We start from the raw sequence: 12797 nt of genomic DNA, 5'->3' as shown, positions 1-12797 counted from the left end.
TGCCTGAGCTCAGGAGTTCGAGACCAGCCTGGCCAACATAGTGAAACCAGTCTCTATCAAAAATACCAAAAAAAAAAAAAAAAAAAAAAATTAGTCGGGCGTGGCGGCGGGCGCCTGTAGTCCCAACTACTCGGGTGGCTGAGGTAGGAGAAACGCTTAAACTAGGGAGGCAGAGGTTCCAGTGAGCACTATTGCACTCCAGCCTGGGCGACAGAGCAAGACTCCGTCTCAAAAAAAAAAGAAAAGCAAATGCTCCAGGACCTTGGGGATTTTAATTATATGCTGCTGAATAATTTGGAGAGTTAAATAGGAAATCACAACCAAAATCTACAAATTCCTAGAACAGAAAGGAAATGAAACTCCACATGTCACCTGGCGCAGCAGAGGCTGTGATTCAAGGCCAGGCCAAGGGTGAAGGAATGAGCCACGTACCTACCCTAAGATGCCTGATCCCAGCATTGTATAGAAATGGAAAGATATGGCCCGGCACGGTGGCTCACGCCTGTAATCCCAGCACTTTGGGAGGCCAAGATGGGTGGATCGTGAGGTCAGGAGATCGAGACCATCCTGGCTAACACAGTGAAACCCCATCTCTACTTAAAATACAGAACAATTAGCCGGGTGTGGTGGCGGGTGCCTGTAGTCCCAGCTACTCGGGAGGCTGAGGCAGGAGAATGGCGTGAACCTGGGAGGCAGAGCTTGCAGTGAGCTGAGATCACGCCACTGCACTCCAGCCTGGTGACAGAGCGAGACTCCGTCTCAAAAACAAGAAAAAAAAAAAAAGGAAAGATACTGCCCAGACATAGTGGCTCACACCTGTAACCCCAGCACTTTGGGAGGCCAAGGCAGCTGGATCACCTGAGGTCAGGAGTTCAAGACCAGCCTGGCCAACATGGTGAAACCCCATTTCTACTAAAACTACAAAAATTAGCCGGGCATGGTGACACATGCCTGCAATCCCAACTACTCAGAAGGCTGAGGCGGGAGAATCAGTTGAACCCGGGAGTTGGAGGTTGCAGTGGTCGAGATCACAGCACTGCACTCCAGCCTGGGCAACAGAGCGAGACTCTGTCTAAAAAAAAAGAAAGAAAGAAAGAAAGAAAGAAAGAGAGAAAGAAAGAGAGAAAGAAAGAAAGAAAGAAAGAAAGAAAGAAAGAAACATGAGTGGATGACTGTGCTGTTTGTATGGACCAGGAGAACTTCTGGAAGGATAACTGAGGCAGTGTCCATAACTCAGCCCTGGGAATTGAAGCCAGGGTGGGGAGGAAAAGGCAACAGTTGGTTTCATTCTATTTTGTTTCTGTGCCTGTATTACTTCTAAAGTAAACAAAATACACAAACTAGTTTCACTTTCACAACATGATTGCTTTATCAGGATATGCGTTTTCCTCCAACTCCCAAAGGTGTCCCATCACGGGACAAAAGTCTGCCAGCCTTCAGCTGCCCTCCAGGGCCTCATGGTGCAGGTGCTCCTACCTAAGCAGCCGGAACCCCCGCCCCAAGGAACTAGAGCCCCCTTTGAGTTGAGAGACCCTAGTGGGCAGGAAAAGAGGAGAAGGAAGCTGTGGCTGCCGGGGCATGTGGCCTCGGAGACAAGCCCCTCTGTGCAGAGGACGTGGGCAGGTGGAATTTCAGCCCCTTCTCCAGCATCTCACTGGCAGCCAGGGTGGCTGGGGGTTCCCCGAGGGCGGGAGCTGGGGAATCTGACCTCTGTGCCCCGGCCATGGTACCATCTTGCTGGGAGGATGACAGGCTGTGTTTCACCTGCCAATCTGGCGACGGTTTCTCTTTTGAACATCCTGGGGGACTTTGTTGGGTGCTATCCACCCCTGGGCCCTGGGTCTGACGGCCGAGCTGCAGGCCCCAAGGTTCAGCGTCCAGTCTGGCCCTGCTCTGTCCATTCCCCAGATTTGAGGGTTTCACAGAATTTGGTTCTGCTCCTTCCTCTCTTCCACGAAACTGGGGGCATTGCCCACACCCCGGTGTCCCCCACCATCTGCCGGGTGGGGACTTGCCCACTCACGTGACTGCAGCCTGTGGGGCCTCCTCCTAGTGTCCCGAAGATACCACTTCATCCTTGACCCCGCCCGCACCTGCCCGCGTGCCCCCTTGGGTTCTAGTGGAGGATGTGGCCTGCCTGCCACCCCCCCATGCACCGGGTCCTCCAGGCCTCCTCGACCCACCTTCAACCCACCTGGGGTGTCTGTGCGTTCCCAGCCCAGATGCATCTTGGAGCCTTCCACCCGCACCCCATCTCCTGCCCCAACAGGCTGGGCCCCTCCTCCTGGACTGGCCAGGCCAGCAGCTCCGCAGGGGCCTCAGGACGCCCGAAGGCCCGGGCCGCAGGTGCAGGACCCTCTGCGCGGGAGCTGGGGGATCGCTCCTCTGCTCCGCGCGCTTTTGTGAAAGGGCCTCCGACCCTCCCGCTGCCCCGCTCGCTCTGCCCGCGCACCCCGGCCGTCTGGGGGCCGCCCCCGCTCCCCGCTCCCCGCTCCCCGCTCCCCGCTCCCCGCAGCGGCCCCCTCGACCCGCCCAGCTCGCCCCGTGCACAGACTCGCGGCAGCTGCGAGCGGAGCCGACCTGCCCCGCGGGGAACGCGCGAGCTGGACCCGCCCAGACGCGAACTCTCCTGGAAACACGCCCCTGGCCGTTTTCCCGCTGCCTTTAGCGTGAACCGCGGGTGCGGTGCCTCGCGTGAAAACAGCAAATTCCCTGTCACGCTTGCTGCGAACGCGGGGTGTTCCCGAAACTCGGCGGCTTCCCGTAAACCCCGCTCCTTCCTCATCGGGGGGTGGGTCCGGCGCGGGTCCGCCGCCTCCTCCCGGCCCCTCCCTCTCGTCTGTTTCATTTTCCTGGGGCTCCGGGGCCGGAGAAGCTGCATCCCGGAGGAGCGCGTCCCGCAGCGGACCCGGTGAGGCGCGGAGAGGGACGGGCGGGGGAACCAGAGGGGCGGGCGCGGAGCGGGCTCGGTGCTGGGAACTTGGTGCTGTGTGCCCCGGGGTGAGGACTCGGTGCTGGGGACTCGGTGCTGGGGAGTTAGGGCTGAGGACCCAGTGCTGGGGGCTGGGTGCTGAGGACTCGGTGCTGGGTGCTTTGTGCTGAGGACTCGGTGCTGGGGACTCGGTGCTGAGGACCCGGTGCTGAGGACTCGGTGCTGGGGAGTTAGGGCTGAGGACCCAGTGCTGGGGGCTGGGTGCTGAGGACTCGGTGCTGGGTGCTCTGTGCTGAGGACTCGGTGCTGGGGACTCGGTGCTGAGGACTCGGTGCTGGGGACTCGGTGCTGGGGAGTTAGGGCTGAGGACCCAGTGCTGGGGGCTGGGTGCTGAGGACTCGGTGCTGGGGACTTGGTGCTGAGGACCCGGTGCTGGGGGCTCAGTGCTGAGAACTCGGTGCTGGGGGCTCGGTGCTGGGCACTCTGTGTTAGGGCCTCTCGGTGCACCGGGGTCGCCGGTCCGCGCAGGGATGGGGACTCTGGGGCTGCAGCGCCTCTGCCTCGGGGACCGTCACCCCCCGCCGGCCCTGAGCGCGAGTCACCGGCCAGGCGGGCGGGGGCGCAGCGGGCGCGCTCCGGGAGGGGCGGGAACCAGCTACGGGCCGGGCCGTGTGGGGACCCGCGTCTCTGCCCTGCGCCCCGGGCTCGATTCTTGAAGGGACAGAGGCGGCGTCTCGGACCCGGGGCTCCCCTAAGTCCAGTGGGTCGGAGCCCCCTTCGCCTTTCCTGGTCCTCGGCCTCACCCGGGGTTCCCTGCGCCGTCGCTGCGACCAAGTTGTGAGCAAAACGCACTCGCTCACACGAGCGCACACGAGCTGGTGGACACACGCACGCATGAGCACACGCAGGCACGCGTGGACTGTTGCACACTCCACAGCCACAGCTTCGTGTGCGCTCACAGCAAACTCATAAAACAGGAACCGTGAGGCTTCCCCTCACCCAGGCAGGCCCTCAGCTGCCCCTTCTGGCGCTGGTTTTGCTGACTCCGCAGGAATGTCCACATTCAGTTCCTTGCCCACTACTGGTCATTCACCTGCAGCTTGAGAAGCACGTTTTCTGCCCGTCGTCGGCAGAGGATCCTTGGCTTCTGGGAGGCCCAGGGTGACTGGCTGCGGGGGCCAGGGCAGGAGGCCTGTCTCCAGCAGGGCGGGGGGTGGTGGTAGGGCCTCTCCAGGGGGCCGCTGCTGAGCCCAGAGCAGGAGGACAGGAGGCCACCAACAGAGGGGACAGGTGAGCAAATGCTGAGGAGGAAGGGTTAGCCTGATCTAGCCCCCAGGCCTGAGGGGACTTTGCTGACCACCTGGGGTCCCCTCTGGGCCTGCTCCAGCAGAGACCAGGGCAGAGACGTCCACACCGTGGGCCTGGGTGGGCTCCATGGCCTCCGCAAGCTGCAGCTGTCTTCTGAGAGGTGTTGGTGTGCTCATTCTCTGTAGCGATGTGGGGTCACCTGTGTTGCCTGAGCCCTGCAGCAGCTGGGAAAGCACTGTCAGCCACCGCTCAGGTGCTGTGGGGGTAGAGAGTCCACTGACCACACAGGAGGACCCCAGTGAACCCAGCCCGAGGGGACCTGAGCTTCCACACACCCAGCACCTGTGGGAGCCGGGACAGGCAGGTGCCCGGGGCACCAAGGAGCGGGAATAGGCGCGCACAGGCTTGCTGGGTGGTGCATGGACTTTCCTAGGCGTGTCACTGGGAACGGCTCCAAGCCTATGCGTCAATCCTGGTTGGGGAGCATTCAGACCCTACTGTGTCTGGTGCCAGCTCCTCAGATGCCGACCCCTGTTTTCGTGGTTTGAGAGAAATCTGATTGCTGCCCCCATCTTTTCCCAGTCTAGAAGTTTGTTTTTTGTTTTTGTTTTGTTTGTTTGTTTTTTGAGACAGAGTTTCGCTCTTGTTACCCAGGCTGGAGTGCAGTGGCACGATCTCAGCTCACCACAACTTCCACCTCCCGGGTTCAAGCAATTCTCCTGCCTCAGCCTCCCAAGTAGCTGGGATTACAGGCACACACCACCCGGCCTGGCTAATTTTTTTGTATTTTTAGTGGAGACTTGGTTTCACCATGTTGTCCAGGCTAGTCTCAAACTCCCAACCTCAGGTGATCCACCTGCCTCAGTCTCCCAAAGTGCTGGGATTACAAGCATGAGCCACTGCACCCAGCCCACTCTGGAAGTTTTGAGGCTCCGTGCGCCTGGTCTCCCTGAGCCTGGTCTCCTTGTACCATAAACGGAGCTGCTGGGCCGGTCACCGCCCACCTGGCCACTTTCCCGGTGGCTGCACCCTGCCGCTTGCACTGTCTCTGATTTTTAGCCACTGCACGGTTTTCAACTCGAGCCCACGCCTCTGGTCAGGAGGATGGCAGGAGAGGACTCAGGCAGACAGGGGCAGAGTGACAGGGCTGACACAGGATACCCAGCAACATCTGAGTTTGAGATCATTAATCGTGTTTTAATATAAGTGTGTCCCAAGTGTCCCACGGGACAAGCTTTTACCAGGACATCGTTGGTTGTTTATCTGAGACTCAGATGTGACCAGATGTGCAGGTACACTGATGCCTGATGACCTGAGAGGGGCCTGTGTCGCCCAGTGCGTTTTCTTCCAATAAACGGAGCAAATTCCCTGCAGCAACCCAATGTCCCTGACACCTGCTGCCCAGACAGAGCTGGGGCCACACACAGTTCGCAGCCTAAAGCCTCAGAGTAGAGCCAGATTGCCACTCTCCATCCTGTCGCCCCTCAGCTCCCTTCCCCCTGAGCCCTTCAAAGTCATTCTCAAGCCAAAGACAGGGGTCTTCCAGGCCTGGGGCTCCCCTCCACGGCTGACTCATTCCACACCTTTCCCGCCACCTGCCGGGTGTGGACCGATGGGGAGGGCACCGCCACCTGCTCCTGGTACCCTCCAGCCCAGCCCTTGCTGCCCTTCACCCCTGGCTAGGCAAGGGTCAGGGCCGCCAACATCGGAGGGCACTCAGTGGGGAGCTGGTGAAGGTGCTGGGAGGAAGGGAGGGCCGGGGAGAGGCAGTGAGAGGATCCACGTGTGAGAAGCAGCAGCCACCACCACAGTTGGGCTGAAGGGACTTGGCGGGGAGGCAGCATCTCCAGAACGGTGCAGTCCAGGCTGCCAGGGGCTGAGACCGTGGAGGGGATGAGGCCAGAAAGAGGGACAGTGCCAGCTTCTCACTCCCACCCCCCTCTCCCCAACGAGGGCAGCCCAGGACCCTGGGTCTTCGGGAAGCAATCGGGCAGGAAGGCTGGGAGATGGAGCTGCAGGGTCCACCTGCGGCGGCAGAGGCATCTAGGAGCCGCTGTAGCCCCTGAGAGCAGAGATTCCACTGCACTGCTGACCCCATGGAACACAGAGCGGACAGACTTGGGACACTCAGGGCGGAGGGGAGGCAGATGCAGCCACTGCCAGGCGGGAGGAGCTTGGCATGAAGCCAGGTGCATGCAACTGGCCCTCGGGGGCCTTCAGGACCCAGCTGCTGAGGTCTGGCTCACAGTGCAGCTCTTTGCGGAGTCAGGGCTGACTCAGGACACAGGCAGGTGGCAGAACTAGCACCTGGGTGGGCAGGTGGGGTGGATGCAGCACCCTCGGGGCTCTGGGGATCTGTGACCTTTGGCTGTGTGCCCAGAGTTCCCCCCTTAACACAGTGGCAGGGCAGTCCCTGGAAGCGTTTATGAAACAGACTCAGATGGCCTCGGGCTCTAGGTGAGGGCAGGACCCCCCAGAGCAGCCTGGGGAGAACAGCAGGGCACCCCTCCCGGACACAGTCGGCGGGGTAGTGCGGAGAGCAGTGGGAGAGCCCCCAGCAGCCCCGACCCTCCCTGCTGTCCATCTGCATGGCTCCAAGGTGGGCGTGCTGAGCTGGCATCGTGGAGCGTGGGGTGAGGGGAGCCGGACCCCGGCCCAACTGCGGTCTCCTTGTGTGAATCTCACCTCCATGCGGGGTCTCCAGGTGGCCTGAGTCTCCCACTGCACTGGGGATGGGGGTTCTGTGGTCGGCTACCAGTCCCCAAAGATGTCATGTCCTCATCCCAGAACCTGACATGGCAAAGGGACTGTGCAGATGGGATGAAGTCTCGGGTGCTGAGCTGGGGCGTGTGTCCTGGGTCACCCAGGGGGGCCCTTGATGCCATCACAGGGTCTCCAGGAGAGGGAGGGAGGAGGGGGAGTCAGGGAGACAAGGAAAGCAGCTGGGGGGCGGTGGTGGGGAGGTGGCAGAGGGCCTGTGAGCCAAGGGATGCGGATGCCTCTGGGCGCTGGAGACGGAGAGGGACGGATTCCGCCTGGAGCCTCCAGAAGGGACCACCCTGGCCCACCCCTTGATTTTAGCCCAGAGAGACCCCATCGGGCTTCCAGCTAATCCAGAACGCTAGATGCATGATGGGAGATGGGGCCCTAGCCTGTCTCCAAGCCCATCTGAGCAGCCCTGAGGGGTCACAGCAGGAAAGCGGGTGTTAGTGAGAGGCCACAAAAGGTCTCGGGGTGGGTTCCCTCCCCTCGAACCCAGGCCCCGGCAGGGTGGGATGGGGTGTCCGACAGAAGGGACGGGACTCATCCTGAGCGCAGTAGCTGCCTGAAGTGGGGAACCCAGACCTCGGGACACGGCACCCCCACCCTGTGCCAACGTGGGACCGTGCCCGAGCCTCAGCAGCACCTCGGGGTTGGTGACGTGCCCACCTGCAGGGACGTGTCCCCACACCTGCACTCCGCGGCTGGCAGGGGTTTCCGTGTGGAGGCAGGACCACGGTGAGAGTGTGGGAATGACCGGGCGGCTGCCTGTGGCTGTGCAGGGCCCAGAGATGACTAGAGGGAGGCTCAGAGGGGGCTGGGACACTTGGGGCAATGGGATGAGAGGGCCGGAGCCCATCTGCAAGCCCGGTCCTCAGCAGGCCCAGACTCCAGCCTCTGGGAGGACCCCTGGTAACATGGGGTTCCCGGGGTTGGTGAAGTGTCCTGGTGTGACACTTTCTGGCGGTTTGTTTGTTTGGAGAAACGCACATCTACAAAACTACAGACATCTATAAATAGCTCGTCTGAAGGTCGCTTTACACAACTCCCTCATGGGAGTTCCCTGCAGGTCACCTGCACGCTGGTGTGTGGGGTGCACTGGGAGCTGGGAGAGGCAGGGCTGGAGTCACCGCCCTACCTAGGGACTTTTCCCAGCAGAGGTGCAGGGACCCGAGCAGCAGGGCAGCCTGGCCAGGAACCCTTGCCCCAGCCTCCTTCGAAGGCGGTGTTCTCTTGGCTGAAGGGAAAGTCCTGCCAGGGCTCCTGCTGGGCCTCGCCCGCTGCCCTACCTGGAACAGACCCAGGCCGCCTCCCCTCATTTTCCCTTCCCTGGTGCCTTTCAAAGTCCAGCAGGCATGTCAGCAGGTTCAGGCAAAAGCACGTCACCTGGTCCAGGTGAGGGCCTGACCTTTGACCAGCACGGGCATCGGCCCAGACCCCACCAGAGGGACTGATAGAGTTAGGGTTAGGGCACTTTCCTGTGCAAAGCTGAGCTAGCTCCTGCGTGGGGGCAGGTGGGGCTTTGTGGAGCGTCCACACAGGGACCCTCATCCCCCAGCTGCTCTCAGGGGACCCAGATCCACATGTATCCAGCACCCACTGTATGCAGGGCCTGAGTGGGGCCCCGTGGGAAGCACAGAAGCTGGGACCTCGCTGGGGCCCTTGAGAGGCTCATCCCTGCCTCTCTGACCCGGCCCCGGCACTGTGTGTGTGTGCACTGCAGCCGCCTCTGCCTGGCGGGAGAGGAGACACACAGCTGGGGGCTCCCAGCCTTTGCAGGCCCAAGGCAAGATAGCAAAAGGAGGCTCGCCTGCTGGAAGCTGCCCAGCAGCCTGCCTTGCCAGTGAGAGCAGCAGAGGTAAAGCTGACTTGTGTGTTAGGAACGCACAGAGGTGTAAACGATGGATTCGAAAGGAACACAACTGAGGGTTGCCCCAGGAGGTCCGGTGGCTGGTGAGGGTGGGGGGCCCATGGACGGGCAGGAGCCAGTGGACGGGCAGGGGGGCCAGTGGACAGGCAGGGGACGGTGGGAATGGAGGCTGGGGGGTGCTGACTATAGAGCTGTGGTGGTCCGAAGCGCTGGGCTTAGCTGGAGGAGAAGCCCGGGGCCAGAGTGGGTGCTGGTCATGTGAGGGTCTCTGTGAGTGACTGGACGTCTGGACGGCATCACAGAGGAGGCAGACACCTGAGAGTTATGTGAAGCTCTGGCTGGGCGACCATGCTAAGTAGATGGATAGAAGTGGCCGGAGGAGCACTGGTGAGGGGCTGGGGTTATGCCCTGGGCATGCAGTGATGTAACACAGACGTGCTCCTAAGTAGATGGATAAGTAGACGGAGGAGCATTGGTGAGGGGCTGGGGTTGTGCCCTGGGCGTGCAGCGATATCACACACATGCTCCAAAGTAGATGGAGAATCGGTTTCGTGCTTCGCATTGGTGAGGGGCTGGGGCTGGAAGCTGGTCTTCGTACAGTGTCAGGTAGACGCAGCTACCAAAGCTTCCACCTGTCCTGACCCACTTCTACAGGAAACACCCTCAGGCAGTCATGAGTAATTTATTGTAAAACAAAAGGGCTGACCCACAAGTCCCTGCCCCCATGTGTCTTCTTTGTTTCGCGCAGCCAGCATCGCACACCCTCTACAGTCACGGGGAAGGGAAGGAGGGTGGAGGCTCTGGCATCCCAGGCACAGCCTCTCAGGAAAGAGCGTGGGGACCCCCAGCCTCCCAGCCCCCGCCAGGCGACAGCCGCTCCCACTGTCCCCTTTGGCAGCCACAGGGGGCTCTGACCCACGGGCTTTCCTTCCTCCAGGAAGTGTCCCGAGAGCCAGTGACAAGGACCAGGGGCCCCTGAGGCTGCCGAAGTCCCGCCAGCCATGCAGACCTGGCCCCTGGTGTTCCCCGGCCCCGTTTCCTGGCCCTTTGGGGCCCTCCTGCTCCTGGCTGCCTCCTTGAGTGCTCAGAATGAAGGTAGGTCTCAGGGTCCTGCCTCTCTGCTGGGGAAAGGGGAGCCCGGTGGGGGCGTGGCAGGGGTGGGAGGGGTGGACTGAGGTTGGGTCCAGACGCCACCAGGCCCCCGATAATGACTGACTCTGCAGACCCAAGGCCCGACCATGCGGAACTGGGCTGCTCCAGGCAGTGGTGGGCCGGCCGCGTCCCGCCATGGATGGAGGCAGTGGTGGGTGGGCTGTGTCTTGCCATGGATGACGGGCAGCGGTGGCCGCTGTGGTACCTGGTGGTCACTGTCAGAGCAATTGTGAGGAAGGACCAAGATCACGACCAGTTTCTAAGCGAGAGGGTCTGGGTCAGTTACGACCTGTGCTGTGGCCGGGAAACAGACAGCAGCCCTGGCCTGGGGGTTCCTTAGGCGTATCTCAGGCCTGCCAGGAGTGGATCGGCATTTGAACAAGGTCCCCCAGTGAGATCCTCCCCAGCTCTCTAGACCCCCAGCCTGTGCAGCAAAGTCACCTGAGGGGCTTTTCTTTTCTTTTTTTTTGAGACAGGGTCTACCTCTATCACCCAGGCTGGACACCCAGGCTGGACACCCAGGCTGGGGTGCGGTGGTGCAGTCATGGCTCATTGCAGCCTTGACCTCCTGGGCTCAGGTGATCCTCCCACCTCAGCCTCCCGAGTAGCTGGGACCACAGATATGCACACCATACCTGGCTAAACTGTGTATTTTTTGTAGAGACAGGGTTTTGCCATGTTGCTCAGGCTGGTCTCAAACTCCTGAGCTCAAGTGATCCTCCCACTCGGCCTCCCAAAATGCTAGGATTACAGGCGTGAGCCACTGAGCCACCCGAGGGGCTTTTAAAAGGTGTCAGAGCTCAGCCACATCCCAAACCACATCCCAAAGCAGTTCAGTCAGAATCCTAAGAACAAACAAAAAACAAAACAAAACCGAAACGGAAGAATCCCAGGTGGAGGAACCCAGGTTTCGGGAGATTCTGGCCCCGCCCCCCAAGAGTGGCTCCAAAGTGCAACTGGCTGGGGCCCCCCCGACAGCCGCACGCTGCTCTCTGGACAGTGTGAATTTGTGCAATGGCCTGTAGAGGCCCTGAGGTCCCTGAACACTCAGAGTGCCCAGACAGGCAGCCAGCCTGCTCGTCCGAGGAAACTCAGTCCAGCCTGAAGGCCAGGTGCCCCTGAAGCCCACCCCCTCCCATGGGCACCAAGGCCCCTGGCACTTGCCAGCATGTGGCACCTGCCATGTGGTTTTGTATTTGGTGAAATGTGGCCAAATGGTGGCTCCACCCAGCACGCTGTGTGCTCCCCAAGAGCTCACCCTGCCGTCCGTCCGTCCGTCCGTGTCCAGTCACAGGGGACGCTGACGCAGCAGGGACAGTGGCAGCACCAAGACCCCACGCTGGTGCCGTGCTCGGGGCCACACAACCTGAATCTCAGGCATCCCTGAGCTGGCTGCTGGGGCAAAGGCCCTGGCCCTCTGAGGGAAGCAGCTGCACGGGTCGCTATTGGGCAGGGTGCACCCAGGAGGCGGGAGAGAGAGACTGACACACTGGCTTGTTACAAGAGCTTGACCTCCCAGGACTGTGGAGCTGTGTGTGGAGCTGGCCCGGCCGCCTGGAGCTGAGCGGGCGCCCGGGAGGGGGATGTTGGGGACGGCACAGGCTGGGTCGCACAAGGACAGACTGGAACCTGCGTCTGCTCTGCTGGCCTCTGAGGCTGGCCTGTGGGTGTCCGCAGAAGTCCTGCCCTTCCTCACACAGCCAAGCACCTGCACCTGGCCTTGGCCTTGGAGAAACTGAGTGGGGAGCTGAGGGCGGTGGAGCTTGGCCACTGCTTCCCATGAAGAGGGTGAGTCGGCAGGTCAGCAGCAGCACTCCTGCCACAGCGCAGTCGCCCGGCACACCCCTGAGGGTCGGGCTTCGCCCACCCCAGTGGGAAATGTACAGGGGAGGGAGTTGATAGGAAATGTCTTCATCCAAGCTGACACACCCCAAGGAACAGACATGGGTATGAGGGGCTGCTCGCCGCCGCCATGCGCCGCCTGCCCTCGAGATAACCGCCGCCGCCTGGATGCTGCCGCCGGACCGCCGCTGGGGCCGTGCCGCCTCGGATGCCGCCCTGGATATGCCAGTAACCGCCGCCTGATGCCGCGCTGGATGCGCCCTGAATATACCGCCTGAATGCCGCCGGAATAACCGTCTGCCGCCACCGCCTCGAACCGCCGCCGCCTCGGACCGCCGCCGCCACTCGGACCGCCGAGACCACCGTCTTCCATGCTGCTGCTGGTCTGCTGGTCTGCCGCCGCCGCCCTCAGACCGCCAGACCGCCACCGCTATGAACCGCAAAGGATAACCATCTGCCCTCAGACCAAACCTGAACCAATCTGCCGCCTGCCGCCGCCGCCAGACCGCCCTGCAGACCGCCTGGACCGCGAGTATGCCTGGATATCAGTTAACCGTGCTGCTATCGAGATATAGGATAACCCTGGATATGATCGCCGGATGTAACGCCGCCCTGGATACCATGATAACGCTTGTATGGATAACGCCGGATAACGCCTGGATAACTTATCGGATAACGATGCCGCGCCTCGGATAACATTGCCAACCTCGGACCAGTCGCCTCGGATAACCTTGATGCCTCGGACCATGATGCTGATGCTGATCTTCGCCGCTGCGCCCTGGATAACCGCCGATCGCATGCTCGGATGCTGCGCAGTCAATCTTGTGCGCGTCACCGCCCTGGATATGGACCGCCTCGGACCGCCTCGGACCATGGACCGCCGCCGCCGCCTCGAGGATATGCCCTCGGATGCCGCCTGGATATACCGCCGCA

The 12797-nt window shown here is 61.4% G+C and overlaps 1 protein-coding gene across 1 annotated transcript in view; it reads left to right on the top strand.

Annotated features, from left to right (window-relative positions):
- Nucleotides 1-2620: 2620 nt before the first annotated feature.
- Nucleotides 2621-12797, top strand: part of SECTM1 (secreted and transmembrane 1) — a 14128-nt gene continuing 3951 nt past the window's right edge. The window contains 2 exon segments of the mRNA XM_017950107.3: nucleotides 2621-2911; nucleotides 9808-9965. Coding sequence (XP_017805596.1) covers nucleotides 9872-9965 — 94 coding nt within the window. The 5' untranslated portion in view covers nucleotides 2621-2911; nucleotides 9808-9871.

Source organism: Papio anubis, chromosome 17 (assembly GCF_008728515.1).
Source record: "Papio anubis isolate 15944 chromosome 17, Panubis1.0, whole genome shotgun sequence".
Classification (NCBI taxonomy): Eukaryota; Metazoa; Chordata; class Mammalia; order Primates; family Cercopithecidae; genus Papio; species Papio anubis.
Note: the sequence above shows the minus strand (reverse complement) of the source record. Positions and strands in the feature narration are given on the sequence as shown.